General features: G+C 37.0%; 1 protein-coding gene across 1 annotated transcript in view; it reads right to left on the minus strand.

The window, feature by feature from the left end:
- The window catches only part of DDX10 (DEAD-box helicase 10), a 255,608-nt gene that overhangs the window by 196,343 nt on the left and 35,269 nt on the right, over positions 1-23,996 (minus strand). Inside the window, exons 10-13 of the mRNA XM_045797727.2 lie at positions 19,654-19,755; positions 18,401-18,488; positions 15,631-15,719; positions 12,312-12,774 (exon numbers count right to left, since the gene is read on the minus strand). Of these exons, the coding sequence (XP_045653683.2) occupies positions 12,312-12,774; positions 15,631-15,719; positions 18,401-18,488; positions 19,654-19,755 (742 nt within the window). The remainder of the gene's footprint in view (positions 1-12,311; positions 12,775-15,630; positions 15,720-18,400; positions 18,489-19,653; positions 19,756-23,996) is intronic.

A 23,996-nucleotide genomic window follows, 5' to 3' on the forward strand; every position in this document is an offset into this window, starting at 1 on the left:
TCAGTTGCATACAACACCCAGTGCTCATCATATCACGTGCCTCCTTCATGCCCCTCCCCCAGTTACGCCATCCCCCCATCCACCTCCCCTCCAGCAACCCCTAGTTTGTTCCCTAGAGTTAAGAGTCTCTTATGGTTTGTCTCCCTTTCTGTTTTCCTCTTATTTTATTTTTCTTTCCCTTTCACTATGTTCATCTGTTTTGTTTCTTAAATTCCACATAAGTAAAACATATGGTATTTGTATGACTGACTTAATTCACTTAGCATAATACCCTCTAATTCGATCCACATTGTTGCAAATGGCAAGATTTCATTCTTTTTGATGGCTGAGTATATTCCATAGTGTGTGTGTGTATCACATCTTCTTTATTCGTTCATCTATCAATGGACATCTGTCTGCTCATCTTCTTTCCATTACTCCTCCTGATCATCTTTTCAAGAATGTCAATAGAGCGCACAGCCTTGGAAGATAAAGACAATATCTCGCTTGGGGGCAGCAAACAGATTCGCTCCGGGTCAGGTTAATAAAGGTAATGTTTCCTCTCTGGGTGAAGGCTGGACAGGCTGGCTAGCGGCCCTTTCCAAGAGAAGCTCCTTAGCTCTCACACAAACCTATTCTGCAGATGATACCAAGCTGGCTGCACGTGCACACGGTCCCTGTGGAATTCAGGAACCAGAAAACCAGCGCAAACTTTGAAGCTCCTTCCGGCAGCTGGCTATGGCCTGAGTTGTCTGGCAACATAAATCAAAATGTGGCAGGCTTACTTGTTAATCTGCAAGTAGAGTGGCATTTCAGACTCTCCACAGTTCTTGAAACCTAGAAATAACTTGTTTTTCTCTCTTCAGTAAATAAGAAAAGCCAAACGAATCAGTAATTTCCGCCACATATGAGAGTTAGTCAATGGGAGGTGAGGAAAGGAAGAGAAGAGAATTAACCCAGTACCCCATATCTAATCCTATAAATATAAAACCATTATATAAATCTGGTTAGCTAAACTGGTATTAGTAGTCAGGCTGGAAAGCAAATAGTGTCCTGAAGCCTGTCTGATAGCATATTTTTTGGCAATTAAATACCTTCTGCCTCTTCTTCTTGGAAGAGGGAAAGTTAGAAATAGAGTATTATTTCTAAAAACACTCATAAAAAAAACCAATACTTTGTTCAAGTTATTACATAAAATGAACCAATAGCTATTAGAACACATATTACTAAATGAGCTTGAAATTGAGTCAAGTAACAACCTTTAATAGAATATAGTAAGGAGAAAATAAGAGTCACTAAAAACCAGCTTTTCAGATTCCTTTAAAAAAAAAAAAATCAGTCACAGAAGATGTGGGTGGGGAGTAGAGAGCCTAAGAGAATTTTACCCAGTCTTTGATTTGTAAAGTTCTACTTTTTGGAAATGTCAGCAGCTCGGAAAAACAGTCTAGATAGATCAAGAGATACAAAGAAAACAAAACAAGGCTGAACCAAACCATAGGAGAAAACAGGTTATTTAGCAAGTTCTTACTAAGTGCGTTTGGAATATGCAACCATTTCCTCTATCAAATATTCTGAAATTAGTGTACCTTCCAAAATTAGGAATCACAGCAAGGAAGAAAGCATTCCTCTGCTCTGTTGCTTTCCATAACAAAAACCAGCAGATATGAAAATTCGTGCAGGTGGCAGAATTATTCTAATCATGATTACCCAGAAGATGTAACAGGAAATATGCCTTTTTAATTTAGAAAACAAACTTAGGAATTACTATTTGGAGGCAGGCTCTATAGTGATTGCTACTGAGAAATTAAATGATTCATTTATTCCACCAATATGAGGGATGGGGAGAAAGCAGATCAACGGTAAGGAAAATTCCATCAAGAGAGATTATCAGTGAAAATATGAGCTGCATCCTTTATGTGCTCTCAGAAAAGTTGCAATACATGATTTCTATTTCATGCATGTCTAATGGTTAGGATTTTCTTCATATATTCCAGGGACATTTACTAAGGCCCTTGTTTCTGGAGCTTAAAATTAATGCACTGTAAGAATCACTACTGTGTTGGCTTTATTAGAACTGTAACAAAATATCACTCAGTTTTCAATCATTTATAATGCCAAACAAAAACCAGCAGATTTTCTGTCCAACACTATATCAGGACCGTCTGTCACCTTTAATCTAACCACCACAAGGCAAGCTAAAAAAAGAAAAGAAAAGAAAACAAACCAAAAATAGCAACAGCCTTCTGGAGGTGGAAATGTCCAGAGATTGATGATCTGCTACCTGTTTAATAGAGATAAACTTTTTGTCCTATAGCGAAACACTCCTGACTTGAAAAATAAAAAATTTAAAATTCAGTTTATTAAAACTTCATTGTAGATGTTTCCAATCATGACTTGTTTAGGAAGTTACATTATTGCCTTATTTTGATACTAGGGATGAAAGTGTTGTTGATGAATGCCACAGGAGAGATTCTCTGAAAGAAAATGACCCCAAACTACAAATAAGTGGTGTCTACCATGTCAAAGATGCTGCAGACCATGCAGCAACAAGCAAGAAATGGAACCTGCTCTCAAGAAAAGTCACCTGACTACACATTTCTTTCACAGTCAATGCATCTGTCAAAGACCAATTTATCAGTTCTTCCTCTTAACCTCCCTTCCTTCCTTTTTTGAAGGGGTGAGCACCCAATTTAAAAAGGGAACCCGGAACCAAAAGGGGTCAAAGAACCCTCATACCCCAGGTGTGGTGGTGTCCCTCAGAGAGCCAAATCCCACCCATCAAAAACCCAAAAGACAGGGAAAGCTTAAAGAGAAACTGCACCATTTTCTAAATGATAAGTCCTATGTTCCATTCATTAAGCATCATTCATTACGCACACAAATATCCCACAACACTGTATCCTACTATGGCTCTTTCGGTTTTGTTTTGTTTCTAATGTCAACTGTATACAGTCGATACTTAGGCTTTAACGTTATTGAAAAAAATTGGCCTTTCTTAATGTACAGGCATCCCTGTTGCCACTGACCTTTACTGAAATGCCACTGCTCTGGCCAATTAACTTGCCAACAGGGCTCCCAGAAGGGTATGAGTCTTTACAGTCCCTTTACCCAGTCTAGCTCCCAGGCTCCATCAACCAACCAGCAAATCACACACACGCTCAGGGCACCAGCCAAGACAGAGTACCTTAAACTGTTTGAGAAATAATATATTTCAACAAAAGCAATAAAGTAGTCATCATGGAAAAAATCAGAACTTCAGGACTTTTACTGTTTCAAAATTTAGTATACTTTTTGTTTCAAATTACATATGGATGAAGGGAATATAGCAACATTTCCAGTGCTTAAAAACCAATAAAGATCTTAAGCCACCAATGGCAGAAGAGTGCCTTACACGCTTCCAGGCAGGGACCTCTGACCATTCTATCTGAAATTGCAACCCTCCCCCCATGAACCCTGCCTCCCTCTTACCCTGTTTCACTTTTTCCACAACATATGCACCTATTTTTTTGTCCATCTTCCCCCACTAGAACTTAAACTCCATGAGGTCAGGGAATGTTGTTAATGTTCTCAATACCTGGTACTTAGCAGGTGTTTATAAGCATTTGGTGAGTGAGTTAATTTTTCTTAAAAACAAACGAACAAACCATGAAGCCTTCATTTAATAAGCCTCCATTTCACCTGAAATGCAAACTTTCATGGCAAAGCTTCACATCAAAGCAAACGTGATTTAACTCTGCCTGTCACCAGTAAATGGCACTGTTTCAGCTGCTGCCTTGGACTCAGATTCGGCATATATCTTTGAAGCTGTTCCAAAAACATATATTGAACAGAAAAAATAAAACGGAAATCTGTTCGGACAAATTTGAGAGGTGAAGAGAACATGAGGAGTAAATTCCACTGCTTCCACAAATACAGTCCTCCTGTTAAAAAGCTGTAGGTAGATAGGCTAAGACTTCAGAACAAAGGGTCTTACAAACAGCATTTTGGAAACTCACCTATTCATAATGACAGTAGCTGCCATATTAGGCTAAATTCTCTACAGTTACATTCGTTAGAGCTGTAAATACAAACAAGCACTTGTTGATGACTTTGAAAAGCTCCTTATTTCTGATTATCCTAACAATCAAGCTCAAGGGCAATTTACATGGCCCTCGAGAATAACCTGTCCTATTTCACATTTCTTTCATTACCTCCACTTTATTTTAAAATGAAGATAAACATATCCTGATTAAAAATAAAGTTTCCAAAAGTTAGGCTATAAAATTAAGTCACTAGAAAATTCAGTAGCCAGGGGCACCTGGGTGGCTCAGTCCATTGAGCATCTGAGTCTTGATAACAGCTCGGGTCTTGATCTCAGGGTTGTGAGTTCAAGCCCCACGTTGGGCTCCACAGTGGGTGTGGAGCCCACTTTAAAAAGAAGAAAAAAAGAAAATTCAGTAGCCAGCAGATGTTTTAAATATTGAGGATGTATAAAAGTAGGAAATGAAGGAGAAAAAGTCAAAATATTGTTGGTATAATAATGATTCAGCATGTGAAAGAATAAACATCAAGCCAAAAGCTTTTACCTTTCCATTGTCAATTTACATCTTCAGGAAATCATATGCATAAAAAATTCAAATAGGGAAGGAAGGAAAATATATATTTATATACCAACTCAGTATGTACATTTAACTTTCAAATCACACAATAACTATTCCTTTGGAATTGGAATGAAGTTTGAATTACAATTAAAAAATTAAGAATGGAAAAAAGAAAAAGAAAAAGCACCTGCAGAAAGACAGAAGAACATATATACCACCTCTATTTAAACTACTCAACATTTAAGGTCATCCCACCATTGCTCCACTTCATGGTACCAAAAATTGAAGGGGGTACAGTAATCTTGACTCCTAGGTTTTAAAGAGCTCTCCCTTCTGTTTAATTCAACTAAGCATTATATAAGACCCTTGCACAACGAGGTTATGGCAATCTCATTGGTACAGAACAAACAGAAATTAAGACACTCATGGAGGTATATCATGAAACGCCAAAAAGAAAAAAAATAGTGAAATAGAAAACTGGAATCCAGATGTCAGTGAGACGACGAAATAAAGGCAGGCTTCAAGAAAGAGGACCACACCGGATGGGCCCAGGTACAAATCCCAGTTCTGCCACTACATTAGGCAAGAAACTGAACCTTTCAGAGTCTTTCTTAACCTGCAAAATGGGGGTAATACTACACAAGACTGTGATAAGAGTTTACTAAATAATATACAATAATCAAAGTGCATGGCAGATTACAGAAAACGAATATTCATCACTTCCTGATACTTCTTTTACAAAAACTGAGTTGTCTGCAAGAAATTTCAGGAAATAAGCTACCATAGCTCATTCCCATTTTAAAGCAAATAATTATGGTGATAAAAAACAGCTAGGGGCGCCTGGGTGGTGCAGTCGTTAGGCGTCTGCCTTCGGCTCAGGGCGTGATCCCAGCGTTCTGGGATTGAACCCCACATCGGGCTCCTCTGCTATGAGCCTGCTTCTTCCTCTCCCACTCCCGCTGCTTGTGTTCCCTCTCTCGCTGGCTGTCTCTGTCAAATAAATAAATAAAATCTTTAAAAAAAAAAAAAAAAAAAAAAAAAAAACAGCTAAACCAGCCCTCTCCTGCAACAGTTCATCAGTATATCCCAATCATTCCCCAAACAAGGGCATTACTTCCTCTAATGTCAATTTTTAAATCAACAGTCTTTAAATATAAGCAAAATCCATAACCTATTATCTTCTACATAGTATCTTCTAGAAATATACTGCACAGTATTAATATCCACAAGACTATTGCCAGGTAACTGGACAGAGAACTCCCCACCCAGAAAATTAACTTAATAATTTCATTTAATGATTCCACATGAAATAAATATCCACTGTCAATACCACTTTTAGTTCTATTTATAAGCAATCAATCCATTTCTACAAGGCACTGTGTTTGCCTAATATAGCCTCGTCATATCAAATTATAAACTCTCCACAAATATTTGGCTGTGATGTCACCTGGACCCGTGATATTAGCGTAGGGTTTAGCACTCCAGATCAATGCGCAAGTCTGAGGAAGTGAGAAATACTCTATCCACTATGCATAGTGGATAAAATCATAGAATCATAGAATCATAAAAGCAAATTTGTTTTCTGATATAACACCTGGAGTAAATGAAATGCATCACTTTTTCTTTCTAAAACTGGCCCTGATACAGACAAAGGCCTTATTTTTCCCCAGCAACTACCTCAGACGCTGCCTGGCCATGGCACTGGCAAAACTGTATCATCCCCTAATCTGCATGTTCCTATGATACTTTATTGAGTGGAAATCATAACTAATGTTAACTATCTCCTTCTATGTATACAACTGTGCTGGATGCTTTCTATTTCTAATCACAATAACTCTGCCAAGTAGACATTGTTATTGGACCCATTTTACAAACACAGACACTAAGGCTCAGAAAGGCTAACTACTGAACATCATACCAAAAATAGCTCCCCATACTAAACACATACTTTCTTGTTGTCATGGTTTTTCTCACTCTGTACTCTGCTTAGAGTGCTTACCCACCCCCCATTAACACCTATCCATTCTTAAAGGTAAAATTGCTGCCCCAGTCCATATTCTCTCCCATGTGCCAATATTACAGCTTTAAACCATTTGGCTGCATGAACAAATAAATGAAGAAAAAGCTGGAATTCTCTACTGAAATTTTGGTTAACTCAAGTATAAGCCTCTAAAACTCACTAAGTCCCTAGCACAATCCCTGGCATCCAGTAGGCACTCAGTAATTTCGCTCCTGGAAGGAGGAAAAAAAAGACAAGCAGGAAGGAGGAGGAAGAGGGAAAGAGAAAAGACACAGAGAAAAGAGTCAGAAAAACTCCAGCTCCCATATATCAGAATCTTGATTCAGAATGTTAGAATACTTTTATAAGAGAACACTAATAAATAATAGTAATGGCAGCTAATCTATTACCACCAGGGAATTCTTGCAATACCAAGAATTATTGTGCAAAAATGTAAGACTCCAAATAAACAAAATATAGATTCTACTCTAGATAAAAACAGATAAACAAAGAATTATTTATGAGTATCATTCAAATCTTAACGCTGACCTAGGTTTACTCTTCTGATGGCTTTAAAACGACAAGTGCTGAGTTTAAAATGGAATCCACTTGTCAGTCTCATCTCTAAACAATTATAAAATGAGAAAGATAAAAGTAGATGCTTAGATATTTCATTCTTATATTTAAGAAAATGTTTTAAAATCATTTTAAATTCATCACATTAATTACATACTCATATTCTTCTCTAACACTGTTTTCTTGGATGTCAACTTTCTAGCCAACAGCCAATAAAACTAACTAAAACACAAGCTTCTTCCCTATGACAGGAGGTCAGCCAACCTCTACTGCCCTGGTGTGTGACGACGCCTGCTGGGCTCTCTCCTACCATCTCTTTCCTGCTCTGTCACTCATGATTCGCTCTCCAGTACTAAGGAAATCTGTTTCTCTGCCAATGCCTTGAACCTGTCAAAAAGAAAAGGACTATGACAGGGCAGTCTTCCAGAAGACATCGCTTGTACCACGTACTCGGCATCTCTCTTTTCCACTCATGCCCAGGTCTAAAGAGGTAAACACATCAATTCTGTATTCCATGTGTCTGCACACAATGGGCAGCACAAAGTTATTTAAAGTGCTGTCAATTACACTGGCCTCACCCATTTAGAGCAAGTAAACTAAGGACAAATTACGGTAGGAAACAGGACAAAGTAAAAGGAGAATGTGATTTGGCATCAGAGACAGGTTCTGGGTACTGACTCCACCACTGTGACTTTGGAAAAGTCATTTAAAAGGCTTCGTGAAATTTAAATATCATCATCTGCCTTTCCTGTCATGAGGACAAAATGAGAACTTGTAAGAATTTGGTATACAATAAAACACCAAATACATTATTTTACCAATGACAATGATAGGATTATTAAACAAATCCCATGTCATCTGCGATCCAATGTGTCTCCACGGGCTCCAAACTTTAAATGAATTCGACAAATCTCCTCCCTTTCTAAGGGGGCAAGAAAGGAAAGAAAAGATAATCTCAACAAAGAATAGCCTGTGATATAAGTAACGTGACCAGTTCTCTTGTGTGTCTGGTATGTTGTCCCCAAAGGCAATTCTGAAACAGGAACAACAAAATATTTGAACAAAGACAGTGGTGTCTGAATAAGAACTTAGTCTCCCAAGGGGAATACATTCATTTATGTTTAAATACTAGTATTATTTCCATTTGAGTATGGTTTGGTTTTCTTTACCTTCTCAGGTCTATCCTTAAAAATTGGTAATAAAGGAAGAAAATAGCATCCATTGAGTACAACTCAATACTAAAATACAAAATGCAAGATCAAAGGTTAAAATGGAAAGCTGACTATGACTGCAGATGCAAAAATCACACTCAAAACCAAATGTCTTAAAAACACGATAAAGAACCAAAAAGCAGCGGGGCGCCTGGGTGGCACAGCGGTTAAGCGTCTGCCTTCGGCTCAGGGCGTGATCCCGGCGTTATGGGATCCAGCCCCACATCAGGCTCCTCCACTATGAGCCTGCTTCTTCCTCTCCCACTCCCCCTGCTTGTGTTCCCTCTCTCGCTGGCTGTCTCTATCTCTGTCAAATAAATAAAATCTTTAAAAAAAATTAAAAAAAAAAAAGAACCAAAAAGCTGAGGATAATGTGAACACAAGTAAATATTGACTTTGAAAGCCCGAAGGCACTTAATAAGTAAAGCTGGCAAGACTAGGTGAGGGTGGGAGGTTAAAGGCAGTAAGCCCTTGTATTTCTATTTCAGCCGAAGAACCAATAATTTCAACTCTGGCTGTGTACAGTACTAGGGAATGTGCAGGAAGAAAGAGAAAAACATTCCTTTAACAGCATCTCAAAATTCATGCTGTTCCAAACTATTCCTCACATTTGACGTACAGGTCATATACTTCCAATTAATTACATCTAAAAAAAATCATGTAGGTATTTTAAAGACAGAACTTTTTATAGTATACCATGCAAATGTATTCTTAATCAGAACTTTACATCATCACTATTAGATACTTTCATCTATTATCTAAGTTCCAAAGCTTGGCCTCCACAGGTATATAATTTAATGAATGAAATAAAGGAAGTTATTTATGCTCATGTTTATAGAAAATTAAACAATATCTTTTGAGTCATTTTTAGTCAATCAGATAAATCTTAGATATTTTCAAAATCTTACAGTTTCAAAATATAGGTTTCTAAAAATAAATCCCACATGCATGAAATGTATATAATTCACAGCATGAATAAAACTATCAAAGTGAAAGAATAAGAAATTCATTAATTCACTCATTCATTCATGAGACATTTTTTGAAATTCAACAGGAGCTAGACACCTTATCAGGCCCTGAAAACATACCGGTCAGTAAGACATTAATTTCAAGGAATTCAGAATCCAATAAGGGAGGCAGTCCAACATAGAATTTTGTGTGACAAGAGATATAAAAAAAGTTTAAAAAGCCAGAGACAGTAACAAATGTTTAAGGACATTTGGAGATTGACAAAAAACACCAGTATCTAGCAGGGAAAAACAGGGAAAAACACAAGCAATACACATACACAGAAATTATACAGGTGAAATAAATGAATAATGTTCAATAACAGAATCAAAGAAAGATAAATTCAAATGGTTTTAACATATTTCTCATTGATTTTTTTTTTCAAAATAGCAAAAACATGTTAATATTCAGTGTTAGAGGAAGTAAATGGGCAACGACAGACAAGGCCAGTGGGACAACGACTGTGACCTTTCTGTAGCATAGTTTGGCAAAATGTATCAAAACCTTTTAAAATGTGTCATGGTCCCAAACTCATTAGAAGAAATTAAGCCAATATCCCTCATGAACACAGAAATAAAGACCCTTAACAAAATATTAGCAAACAAAATCCTGCCACAGATAAAACACATCACAACTAAGTTTATTATAGGAATTTAAGGTTGGTTCAACACTAAAATAAAAATCAATCTATCAACAGAACAACTATATGTTCACCTTAATAGTTGAAAAAAAAAAGTATCTGACAAAATTCTCACCGTCCATTTTGATAAACACACCAACACAGCTAATAGAATGGAACTTTCCTACCCTGATAAAGGCATTTATAAAAAAAAAACCTATAGCTAACATCAGATGTAAAAGACTGAATGTTTTCCCTCTCACAGATCAGAAACAGAACAATGATGGCCACACCCATCACTACTTATTCAACATACAGTATAATTAAGAAAATGAAATAAAAGACACAGATTGGAAAAAAGAAACGAAACCATCTTTCTTCACAAACCCCATGACCATCTACAGAGAAAATCCGAAAGATCTCCAAAAATAAAGCCACTTGAACTAACAGGTCAGTTTAGAATGACTGGCATACAAAAATAAACAGTATTTCTATATACTGGCAACAAAGAAAGTTATATTTTAAAAGTACAATTTATAATAGCATTGAGAACTATGAAATAGTAAAAGATGAATCTAACAAAAAATGTGCAAGATATGCATAAAATTATAAAACCACGCTAAAAGATTTTAAGGCCTAAATAAATGGAAAGATATGCCATATTCCTGAATCAGAAGACTCAAAATGTCAATACTCCTCAAACAGATTTATAGATTTCAACGCAATCTCAATGAAGATACCATCATATTTTTTTGTACCAATTAACCAACTGATTCAAAAACTTATATGGAAATGCAGTGGTCCAAAAAGAACCAAAACAATTTTTTTTAAATATCAGGTTGGAAGAATTGTACCACCAAATTCGAGATTTACCATGAAGCTAACAAAGATGGGTGTTACTGGTGAAAGGATGGCTACAGAAACAAAAGTGAGTCAAAGAGACCTACAACATGGTCAACCGTGAACAAGGTCAAGGTTACTGAATAGGGAAAGCACTACTTAACAAAGGCACTGGCTCACCTGGACATTCATCTAAAAAAAAAAAAAAAAGAAGAACCTTAACCCTTGCCTCACACCATACACAAATATCAGCAAAAATAAACACAAGCCTTAAATTTATGTACTAAAACTGTAAAAGTTCTCGAGGAAAACATAGGAGAAAATCTTTGTGGCCCTAGGTTAACCACAGATTTGTCAGATAACACATAAAGTGTATCAACTCTGTAAGAAAAAGTGATAAATCACACTTCAAAAACGAGATCAGTATCTTGGTTCTTGGTCAATCAAGTCAGAATACCTAGGCTCAAATTCCAACTATGCCAGTAACAAGCTGTACGCCTCACGATCTTACTATCTCTGTGTCTTAGCTGCTTTTTCCCTCCACCTGTATAATGAGATAAGTACCTACGTCACAGGGGGTTATTCAAAAACCAAATAAGATAATGTTTAGAAAATGCCTGATTAAATATATTAAGCACCAAATAACAATGTTTGCTACCTTCCCAAGATTTTTATTTAGTTACTTAAACACATATCCAAGTTTCAAAGTTCAAAATTTAGTACTCTAAGACTACTTAGAATTTTATTAAACACTGTATAAAAAAAAGAGCTCAGCTTCATTTTTTATTCAATTTCCTTTAAAGAAATGATTAAGAACAAAGGCATACAAAACAGGAAGGGACCTAGGGAAGGAGAGGTGAAACACATTCACTGTACACCTACAAGTACTCCAGAAAACAGGTGCTTTATCTGAATCATCCCTTTTATGTCTCCTGGCAGGTAGCTATAGAGAAACAAAGGATCTACATGAAACTTTTAATAAACCTTCATAAGTGGCCTTTAAAAAAGAGTGCTGGCTTTCTATTTAAGATACTGGGTTGGTGCCCAAAAGCAAATGTCTCATTAAGAGTAAAATTCATGCCTAGGGAGATTAAATCGTTGTAAGGAACATTTATAACGATTTAAATCAGAAAGTAGTATGTTAAGAATCACAGTGAAGGATCCTCACACCAATAAACCAAAGAACCCCATCACCTGCCTTCCTTGACACTATAACCATGACTCTGGCTACTTTTAAAACATGCCTCAGAAGAATGACAAAGGAGAAGATTAAATTTGTCAGCCTTCTTAGAGTTCCTAAAGCTATGAACAATGAGAATTCTTAGGCACCTATTCCATCTTTAAATATGGAGAAGGAGGGGAGAGTTCACTGCAAAGAAAGCCATCCTACAAATTTCTCCTAGTCTTTATTTCCCCCATATTTCCCCAAAGGCCACAAGCAGCACAGGGTAAGAAATGGTGGGAAATAACAGAAGACGCTCCACTGGGGGTAAACTTACCTGTAGTGCTTTGTTATCTTGAAGGTCCAACCCAAATACATTGTGCCGCTTCACCGTAAAGAAATCAGCATCCTGTCCGTCCTCCTCCTCCTCATCTCTGTCCAAGAACTGTCCAGGAGCTTCCTTGGACTCCCCAGTGCTAGGGACAGATTGAGGCTGAGACTCTTTTGCTTTTGCCAGTTTCTCTCCCATTTCTTCTTCATCTTCCGTCTCCTCTTCCTCTTCATCACTAATCCCATTAGCAAGTGTGTATTCTGTCCCTTCTGGTCTTTTCCCACCTTTCTGAAGGATGGACATTTTCTCATTGAAGTAGGCTCTAAATTCTTCCACTTCATCATTAGTGAGGGAGGGAGCCCTTGGCTCAATTACTTTATTATCTTGGCTCACCACCAATTCTTTGGTGTGTTGTTTCTGCATTTTCTGAAGAAATCTTACCCGTGGTGCCACAGCAAGACCAAGAGACCTTAAATATGAGTAAATGAAAACGGTTATCTATTGGTATTATGCAATAGTTTCTCAAGAGTGGAGATTTATTTTGGGAGTTTTTTTTTTTTTTAAAGAAAACACTCCTCTGAGATACAACTCAATCTTGACAGGTTAGATATCCAAAAGGCAAGCCAAAAAATACTGAACACCTGTCAGAAAACACTGGAAATACCCCATTTTTCATTAAGTGGTTAATAAGGTATAAAATAAAGAGCTCAGGGGCGCCTGGGTGGCACAGCGGTTAAGCGTCTGCCTTCGGCTCAGGGCGTGATCCCAGCGTTCTGGGATCGAGCCCCACATCAGGCTCCTCCGCTATGAGCCTGCTTCTTCCTCTCCCGCTCCCCCTGCTTGTGTTCCCTCTCTCGCTGGCTGTCACTATCTCTGTCAAATAAATAAATAAAATCTTAAAAAAAAAAAAAAGAATATTAAAATAAAGAGCTCAACACCAGAAACAAGGGACTAGCTCAGGTACCAAATCTGCCTATGTCTAGCTTACCTCTCTCAGCCTCAGCTTCCACAAAGATGGGGTAACAGTAACTAGGCCCATCTCACAGCTGTTGTAACAACCTGACTTGCTAAGTGAAAACACTTTGAGAAACATAAATACTAAAGCTGAAAAAGACATGGACATGGAAAAAGACATGAAAGGACAATTCTCTACAAAGAACAAATGCGAGTTATCACTGTCTTCTCCTCTTAGACACTAAATACAACATAATCACTTCTACAAAAAAAAAAATGATTTCTAAACAAGAAATCAAAAAAGAAAAGAAAAATTATTTTCTCTTTCTAAGATCAAGATTCACTTTATGATCAGGTCTTTCCCAGCTCCTAAATTTTGACTAAGGGAATGGAAAAAAAACTCCTAAAGCCAGGCCTGCTACGATAAACAGCTAACATTATGACATGGATCCACTGCCTCTTTCCTATGAGACAAGATTCAGGAAACTGAGAGGTGCAGTGGTAAAGCGTAGACTCAGAAATGGGACTGCTGAGTTTCAAATCCTGATTGTCACCCACTAGCTATGAGACTGAAGGATGTTACTTAACCTCTATTCCTCAGTTCTCTTATTTGCAAAACGGCATGATCAGTATCAACATTATAGGGTTGTTGCAAGAGTAAAATGAGTTCACAGACGCCACGCACTTAAAATACTGCCCGGCACATCCGCAGCCACTACTGAGCACTTGCCATTATTACTGTTATGGGGGCTACAGGGTGGGACCACAGACTCGCATCCATCAGAGTGTTTCTCTCAGTATTTTACAATTGTATTTATGTCTCTCTCTCAGCTACTAAATCTTGGAGCTCCTTTAAGGTAGGAGTACATACATCTATAATTTTAACATCCAGCACAATGAACTATACATATTAGCTGTTCAAAACATGTTTCTTTAGGAAAATAATTTTTAAAAACATTCATTATATCCTACATACCTCACACTGCTTTAGGTAACAAAGGGCTTCTAAAGGAATTTATACATCCAGGAAATTACACGTCTAAACAGCCACAAAAATTAAGAAACACCACATTAAACTGTACCAATTATTTAGGCTCAGAAGTTAACTTTCTGCCTTCCCTAAACATCACCAATAAAAAGCAAAGGTCTTCAACTGTGAACAGATGAGGTTTCCTGGCATTTGCAGCAACAAGACGTCCCATAAATATGACCCTCCAGTGTTAAAGTCCTGTGCCTCCCATTTGCTAGTATCTCAGTAGGTCAATCAGAAAACCAGGATAGAACTTCTTTGTAAAGTACAAAAAAGGAGCCAATAACCTAAACCATGAATTGTATTCAGAAATGGCGAAATTAGTAACTGCTACATAAATAGATAAATGACAAAAACACGTTATATCCACGGAAGTCAGTTTTCCATCAATTACCTACAGAGAGAGTCAGGAGCCTCACACTGTTATACAGCAATTTCAATCATTCTAAAACATTACAACTGACAAATTACCAGTTATACTAAACTCACAATCTAACATGAAGCAGAAAACAGCAGCTCCCCCAGATACGAGTTTTTATCAGACTCCATTTACGGGTAAAGTCATTCAAATTCCTGGAGAGCAGGACAAATACACCGACCCTGCCTTGAAAATACATATTTCATCACAGACTGGGAAATTTTATGCTGACATTTAATATATGATTAACCTCAAGGGTGCTTCTATAGGATTTTGTCAATGCTTGTCCCACAGGTAGAACTCCACTGAAAAATGAGCATCTCTCCTTTATAGCTAAAAAGGTTAAGAAAAAAAGTCCATCAAATACAAGCCAACACAAAACCAAGAGTCCCTTTTTTATGTAATAGTAACCTCAATTACTAAACAGGGACATTTTGCCATAGTAACTGTGAGTACCTCTAAGAAACACCAAGACACAAAAAATATTCAGGCAAAAAGCAAGCAGTTATAGGGATCAACCTAAAATAAGGGAAGAAATGACAAGGAAACTCATATCAAAAGCATAAAAAAAGGACGGTCTACAGTGTTCCAGGCCAGCGTTCCAAAGAACAAGACGACTGCAGACATTTAAGATTTCCAACAATGCTTAGCAATTGTTCTCCATCTCCTTTAAGACAAAATTATAGGAAACTGCCAGTGTAACTTTCAGAAATTTTCACTTACAAGTAACAAACTTCTGTATGGCAACAAGAAATGAATACTCACCTATTTTCTAGTTTACATAATCTTTTGCTTTACAGATCTTTAACAGATTCTTTTAAGGTAAGGCCAAGCAGTTTCAACAAGGCCTCTCAGAGAACCAGGTTTCACATAAATGAGCTCTATTTGAGGATTCAAATCAAAACTGTAATATGAATACTTACAGGGCATATTCAGGTATAGGTAATTTATTCACATCAAATATTTCTTTATCCTTCATCAGATACACGGAGCGTATATAGGAGACAAAACACTGTAAAAATAAGTGGTTTCAATGCATGATATATAATAGGAATGGAAAGCAAACTTAAACCAGATAAAAGAAAATTAACCAAAGGGATAAATTCAATAGCAGTGAAAAATCTTAAAAAATAGTTGAGCATATCTCCTTTCCACCAAAAAAAAAAAAAAACCTGCCTTTTTAGAACTGTAATATTAGATAAGACTTTAAATTTGGTTTCATCAAGCCAACTCAACATAGAATATCACCTCAAAAAGCTATTCTAGAAGTTAGTATCATCCTGCTGCAATACGCTATCATGCGGGGGAAATGTAGGCTTTGGAATCATACAGATGACAATCTGAGCTCCTTATCTCACTAGCTGAGCAAATCTCTTGGGCCTCTGCCAGTTTCCTCGTCTAGCAAAGATCATAGTACCTTCTACTTCAAGTGTTACGGGAGAAATTAACCAAAAAACATGCATCTAGAGTACCTGGGCATATATTCTGGAATACAGTAAATACCAATAAATATTAGCAAGCTATTAGTAATTATTTCAGTAGTCCAAGGATATGTTTTCCAACAAAGTAAAATGTTACTGTATTTAAATTAAGCTTGACAAAATCATGGCAGAAAAAAGTTTATTTCTAAAGCCTTCCCTTTTATATGATGATGTCAATTAATTTGTCATCATCAACTTGTGCTATTTTTCTTTGGTGTTTAAAAAGAAAAAAAGGTATCTTTATACCAAGAACTATATAAACCAAAAAGTAAACATGATCCTGATCCTTTGTCAGCCTTAACATAGTCAGGCAACAAAGATCATGAAACACATCTAAGCAAGCATTTATTATTTTAAAATTTTATGTTTGCAAAGTATATTTAATTCCCATTTCTATATTTCCTGAACTTCACATTTGCTCTAACTTTACACTAATCCTTTCTTCAAACCATTTTCCCTGTCTCCGTAAGCCTGAAAAACAATGAATGGCTCCAGTTCAAGGATAATTTTTTTCCCCTACAATTATTCACCAAAAAAAAAAAAAAAAAATCACCCCTGTTGCCTATTGTTTTTGTTCTATCCAGATTATAATCAAAGGCTAGAAAATCACTTCTTTGAGACTGGATAGCTTGCTGCTGCTTGCAATGCAGTTAGCCATTCTGCTAAACCATGCGTGACACCCAATAAATCACATCATTTATTTCAATGTGCATTCTATAATCTTTGTTCTGGAAGGCTCATTGTTGTATGCACAAACCAGTGAAACATCCTTCCAATGTTCCTTATTTCCTGATTCATAATTGAATGACCTCTTAGGTATGGAGTAAGTCGTGACATTTCAGAATTCATGTATAATATTTTTTAATGTGCATACTATTACCAAAGCTGTTAAAAGAGAGATTTAACTCTTAAAGTATGTCTACTAGACAAAATATGCACACAAATGTTTGCATGTTCAAAGATTAAGAAAAAAATTTTTTTCGTTTAAAGGCCCTTTTCATTAGGTTTCAGGTGAAGTGAGCTGCTAGAAATTCAACTTTGCACAGTTCCACATTTGGTTTTCTTATATTTCTCCTGATGTATCATGGAAGTTCTGAAGAAAGTCACACAATGATTGCAGTCTCAGGCCTGCTACTTAATAGCTTATGTGACCCTGGACAATTTTTGATTTTCTCAATCTATTTACTCCTGTATAAAATCACATCGATACCACCTCCCTAACGGGTTGCTGGGAAGACGAAGTTAAGAGCATATCAAACTACCATGTAGCAGAGTCATGTCATGACTAAGTGCTTAACACCAAGTAAGCATTCAAATTTTAGCTTTCATCACTCACGTTATTTTAAGCACAGTGAAGCTAACTTGATAAAATATAACATAAGTTAATTTTTAAAAAAGAATGTAAGATCTGCTCTTTAAATAAAACTTCCTTCCCGAGAATTCCAGTTTCCAAACCATAACATAAAAGCCTTACTACTGACCGGTTCTTCCGCTCAGACTCTTATCTACTTAGGATGTAGACGTCCACATCTCCTCTTACTTCCTTCCCCTCACTTCATCTATCTGCTGAAATAGAATCCAACCTCTGAATCCTAAACCTCTTAACTCACTGCTGATATGTTATGGGAGATACAGAGATAGAGATCATATGTAGATCTCATAACTCCAATGTAAGTAAAACCATGGTGAAAAGATCTTTATAACAGGGACTCAAATATTTGTCCATTTAAAGACTGGGTAGCTGTAAGCACAACACAAAATTATTTCCCTTCCTCCCTTCCTAAGCATCTGCTGCTGGGCACTCTAAGAACTAAAAAGTAATTTTAACTGAAAGTGAGAATTCTTTGTATTTGCTAGTCAAAAGGATTTCTAAGTCAAAAAAGTAATTTGGGAACATTAAGTCATATTTATAGACTAAAATTTCATTCCTAAAGACAATTTAGTAAAAATGCTAGGCTTTCTAGAAATTTAACCTAACATAAAAAATTACAGTAAGTTTGCTAAAGAATCACAGAGTTGACTGACAGTTTCCCAGGTTACTCTAAAAAATTCATTATCTTTATAAAAGTTAAAGAATACGATAAAGTTATCTGCAAATTGCTCTAAATATCTGAGGTATAACCATGAAACCTAGAAGTACTAGAAAACGATGAATTTTAACTTTATTATATGGTTCATTCCAACTAAGGTATCCAATTTACCAATGACTTACCCTTTGAGCTCTTTCTTTTAAATCTTGATCTTGTGCTAAAAATGATTCCAATTTTTTCTGGACATCAATAAGTTTTTCTGGGTTGATTCTTTATAACAAAAAAGAAAGGTTAAACTAGAACATCTCAATTTTAGAAACGAAAGACAGCATACAGCATTTTCTTATTTTCCTCAATATTTTTAAATCTATAACTTTATTTCTCATTTAGGAGCCAGAGTAGACTGAAATTACACTAGACATAAATTTGACTCTCACATATTATGCGTAATGTGGGGGGGGGATCAAGATCAGAAATCTCTCAACGCCCCATGCTGAGTGAAAGATACTAAGGTTAACATCCAATTATCACTGGTTACTTCTTACATCCATGAGGTTAGAAAGTAGCCTCTCATGGGAGATCTACTGTCCATGAAATAAAATAAATGAAATCTAATGTCAGTTTTGTAAGTACTTCCATTTTCAGTCAAATATCATAAAACTAGTTTCAAGTAATAAATAACTAGCTAAAAGATATAAATAATGTTTTCCTTATCTGGAAATAAGGCATAATAACAAATCCCACCAAGGGAGGCTACACGGAAGAATGAAATTCTTTTGGGGGTCTATGTCTCACAAAAGAAATTCCACTCGTTTCTCTGAGTTTAGACTGAACCACTTTGCTTCTGCAAAGCCAGGGTGGTGGTAGGTGGGGATAGATGAGGTGTTCTTTACCTTCTTTTAATTATAAAATCACATATAAAATCAGACACAAAAGGTAGAAAACCCTCACTAGACCTCAACAATTAACAACTCACAGCCTTGTTCCATAGAACGCTTACCCAACCCCTCAGCTCCCCCTTCACCTCCCCCACCCCCGCAAACACCGTCCAAGTTATTTCCTTCCAAGAAAAGCCAGTGTTTCAAGGACCCCAGTGCAGGTGAAACTTTGATCCTGATCAATTCTGCTGACAATCTAAATATCTTCAACAAACAGCACAATCTCCCAAAATGGACACAAAACCTACAAATCTCATCCAAGAGGTATAATCCTCTCAACCCCCCATGCCTGCTGAAGGTAACAAGTTCTCTGTTTCATCTTATTTTCTCCATGAACAGTCTTCAAAACTTGTTTTAAAAAAAAAGTAAACAAAAAAGTCACAAACCAGACAGCAGAAGACAAGAGAGAGGAGGGAATTAAGTGTACATAATTCAGCATAATAATTCTGTGCCTCTGTTCTCCTAACAAGCACATCAAGACACCCAGCAGTTCTTACTTGATTTCCTTCACAGGCACTTTTTTCTGGAGAAGCTGCTGCACCATCCCTTTTTCTTCTGAGGGAAGCAAAATTAATAAGGCTTCACCATCCTCTTTGTACCTAAACAAACAAACAAAAAATCCCTTCCACATCAGTGCAATCTGCATTTTACATTTTAATAGGCTTATGAATAGGTAACACAGAAGCAACTTCACCTAATTAGTAAATATAAGGAATACCATTTTTTTTTAACCTCTGTGACAAGAGAAAACTAGGGCTCTGAGCATCTTTTTCAAAATTTCACCACTAATAATAATTCTGAGCGACTTTTAAGTTCTACCACAGGAGAGCCAGATCCTAAGAAACAAATCAATTAAAAAGAATAGCTTTCCTTTTTCTTTTTTTTCTTTAAGGAAAAAGGGGTAGAGGGCGATGAAGAGAGACAATTTTAAGCAGGCTCCATGCATAGCACAGAGCCTGACACAGGGCTCGATCTCACGACCTTGAGATCATGACCTGAGCCAGAATCAAGAGTCGGAGGCTTAATGGACTGAGCCACCCAGGCGCCCCTAAAAAGATTTCTTAAATACCTCTTTACTTATAGCAAAAAGACAATTTCCCATTCAAGCCACAAGAGAATTGTAATATAATTAGTAATTTAAGAAACATGGTACCCAATACATTAAGGAAATCAAATCATCTTTCTGGGGATTTTATACCTTGGGAGTAACACTGTTTAGTGGCATCAGTTTTAAGAAATGGATCTCTACTCAAATGAAAACCTAACCTCCAATCCATGCACTTCTCGTCCCTTACCTAGTAAAATTCTTATTTCATTTTATACCACCAGAAATTTCTATTTAAGTGGGCCACAGTGCACAGAGTACTTAAGCTTTTTGTGCCACTCGCATACAGATTTCCGTGATAACTCAGTGTCAGCCATTGTGTGCAAGCAGTACGACAAAATGGAATTGGGGTTTGTGGAATTTTTTTAAAAAGAAACAAAAGAAAAAGTATTCTCATCAAAGCACTCTATTCAGGGTTCATGCTATAATATGAGGAGCAAATTTTCATATATAAATAAATAATTTAGTGAGAAAGGTGACAGGCATAAACTGTGAACAACACAAAGAAATAGAAGAATATCCCTGTCTTCAGTGATCTAACAATCTAGCTGCCTAGAGAACACACACACACACACACACACACACACACACACACAAAAGCAAGAGATCCCATAGAACATCCCCCAAGATGGTACATTACTAAATGTAAAAGGACGACCAAGGGCAATAAATGCCACAAACTCAGAAGTGGAAAGAGACCACTCGGGGTCAGCCAGAGAAACACAAACCTGTCAGGGCAGATGGAATCTGAGGAGGACCTTAAAAGTCAACAAAAAAAGGGAAAATCTAAGGTCTTCCAAAGAGGGAAATAGCATGAACAAAGGAGGAGAAACCAGAAATACAAAGCAAACATAGTTAACTAAAGATAGCAGAAATCCAACTGAAGCCAGAGTAACTAAATGGACAGCAGAAAAGAGTGCCAGAAAGGGACATCAGTGTGTGGTTTTGGACGGCTCTGGACGCCTGTGTCTAGAGAGCTAGAATATCATCACTGTATGTGAGGACAATTTTATCACTGAACACTGGAGGGGGAAACTAGCTGTGTTGAATTACTGTGGGTACTATAAAGACAGAAGAGTAATTTTCACCTCATGCTGATTTCAAAACTCCACTCCTACACACAAGGTGAAATGCCAGTACAATATCTTTACAGAAGCATCTGTATACATGTGCACACACACACAGAAAAGTATGAAATAAAATCTACCAAAAGTGCTAAAAGTTCTCTTTAATTCATAAATTAAACAAAAGTTGAAGGGGCCACTAAATGCCAGGCACTAAAACTGACATAGTTCTGGCTGTCACAGAGCTTACAGACTATCAGGGACAGACAGCAAAAGCAGTAACTAACAATAAAGTGGTAGGAGTGTTACGGTAGGCATACCGGAAGCTGTAAAGACATAATAGAGAGCTCTACTGAATGTTGTCCAGGAGTCAAAAAAACTGCTCTGAGCAAATGACATCTAGGAGCAGAGACCTAAAAAATTAGGAATTAGTCCAAATTAGGGGAGAGTCAAGTTTTCCAGGGAGAAAAGGCAGCATTTGAGCAAGTCCAGTGGATAATTTCACCTCCTTCATGCTTATTAGCTTTTTCTAGGGTTTCTAAATGCATGTGTATTAAACAGGGAGAGAAAGGAGTAAGGCTGAACATACATTTACTGCTTTTACTGTTTCATAAATGAGAAACTAATACCAAATACCTTCCTCATTATATTTCTACACCAACTACTACAATTCAAAATGTTTCATCATCATTTGCTATGAAGAAATATGAATTTAAAGCATTTCCCCTAAGCAGCGCTGGACTAAACCATCTGTGAAGGCAGAAATCACTAGTATATGAAGTAGTGAGGTGACACCCAGAGCAGACAAGGTCTCTGAGAGCCTCTCAACTTCCGAAGCTGGTACAGGGGTAAAGAGAAATCTCGAAGGTATCAAAACAGCACCACTGAAGCCCTTGGATCTTCAGACGGACTCAGAAGTAGGAATAATAAGCCTTAATCATTACATCTATCTTGTCTACCCATTCATCCACCCAACCAGGGATAATCTGGAAGAATGGATCAGGATTCAAGTCACAAAAGGGCCATATTCAAACTTTTTACAACTGTAACAGCTAAAAGACAGATCTGTACAAGGTTAGGACAGAGTGCAACACTGATATTTAAAAGAACAAAATTCCCAGAGGAAAATGGAAAAAACGTCCAAAGTCGAATCCCACAAGGCAAGCATGTATCAAAAAGATCATCACTGGCCACTTGATGATGTGGCCTATTCAACATCACACACATCTTTTCCCTACAACAACGTAAAGCACAAATACCTCCCCCACACCAATACCCAAAAATTTCCAGTAAGCTTTCATTTCCGATATAAAAACATATCTAAAAAGATGCCAGAAGTACATTTCTTTTTTTTTTTTTTTCCAAATGCTTCGAAGGATAGTCTATTTACCCATGAGCTGGCTTTTTATATTTCAAAAGCAATATCCAAGGACTGAGGCTTGGTATATGTGTAAAGAGAAATAAACGTTCTTCACAAGATCTACATTTTGGAACTCCATATTCGACAGGTTATTGTAAGAAACATGCTAGGCACCAAATAAAAAGCCCTGCATCTGAAACACAACAAAAAAATCTCATTTTCACCGTCAGTAGTAATACCATGTTACATTTATGCAGCCCTTTAGAATTTAAGAGAAACTTCATTTTACATTAATTTGCCAGTCTTTTATATGCAAGCAACTGGTAGAAGAGGCAAATAAATTTCTGGAAAGATCAAGAAGCTATCCAAAAAAAAAAAAAAAAAAAGCCCCACCAGAAATCTAGAACAAAAACCACTGGCTAATCATTATATATCAGAGGCGTAAACTTCCAGTTCACTATCGTTTTCAGCTCTACCAGGACTCCCTCGAGAAAGAAGGATCCTTAATAGGTTGATTATGATTGATTGACACCAAGAAGCTTACCTTCACATCCTACAGCTCGCTAACATTTCTAGCTAAACTTGGGAGACCCAGGCCACTGACTTCTGGGTCCCAATGGTAATTCTTCCACTGAAATAATAACCTCGAAACAGACTCTGGCCAGAAGAAGTAGAAAAGCCCTGCCATTCTGACAATAATTTGCCTTCTACCCAATGACCACTAGTCCTCAACTACTCCAATGCCTATTCCCCAACACACCAACTTCACTCTAGCTGAGACTTTAAGTATCCCTTAAACTTTGCCCATTCAGATGTCTAACTACTGCTGTTGCAAGATCTGGCAGAGCTCACAACTGCCTGGCTATTCTCAGTTCTCCCAGCCTGGTTCTCCAAGTTACAGATCAGGTTGGAAGAGAATCTGTTAGAATAATTTCCTTTTTGTAATTTAAAAAATACGTATGCACACATACGTGAAAATGTTTCTAGGTGGTGAGATGTAGGTGGCATGTCCTGCCAACATCTAGAATCTATACAGTGAATAAACACTATTTTTATAACAAAACACAAGTTATTATGAAGTAAAAATCAAAAAAATGTATATGCTTTTAAAATCTACATCTTTTCTGTCATCCTCACTTCACGCACACATCTTAGTACTATCAATGTTACGGTACTTCTCCTTATCTTAACCAGGAAAGTTGAGGACATATATGAATGCACGTTTCCTACCTACCATACATTTGTACCTAAAAACTGCTCCCTAAATATTTGGTGAGTGAACAGATGCAAACAAACCACCAGGGGTTGCAT

The sequence above is a fragment of the Ursus americanus genome, chromosome 16 (assembly GCF_024610735.1).
Source record: "Ursus americanus isolate L20-20 chromosome 16, mUrsAme1.1.p, whole genome shotgun sequence".
Taxonomy (NCBI): domain Eukaryota; kingdom Metazoa; phylum Chordata; class Mammalia; order Carnivora; family Ursidae; genus Ursus; species Ursus americanus.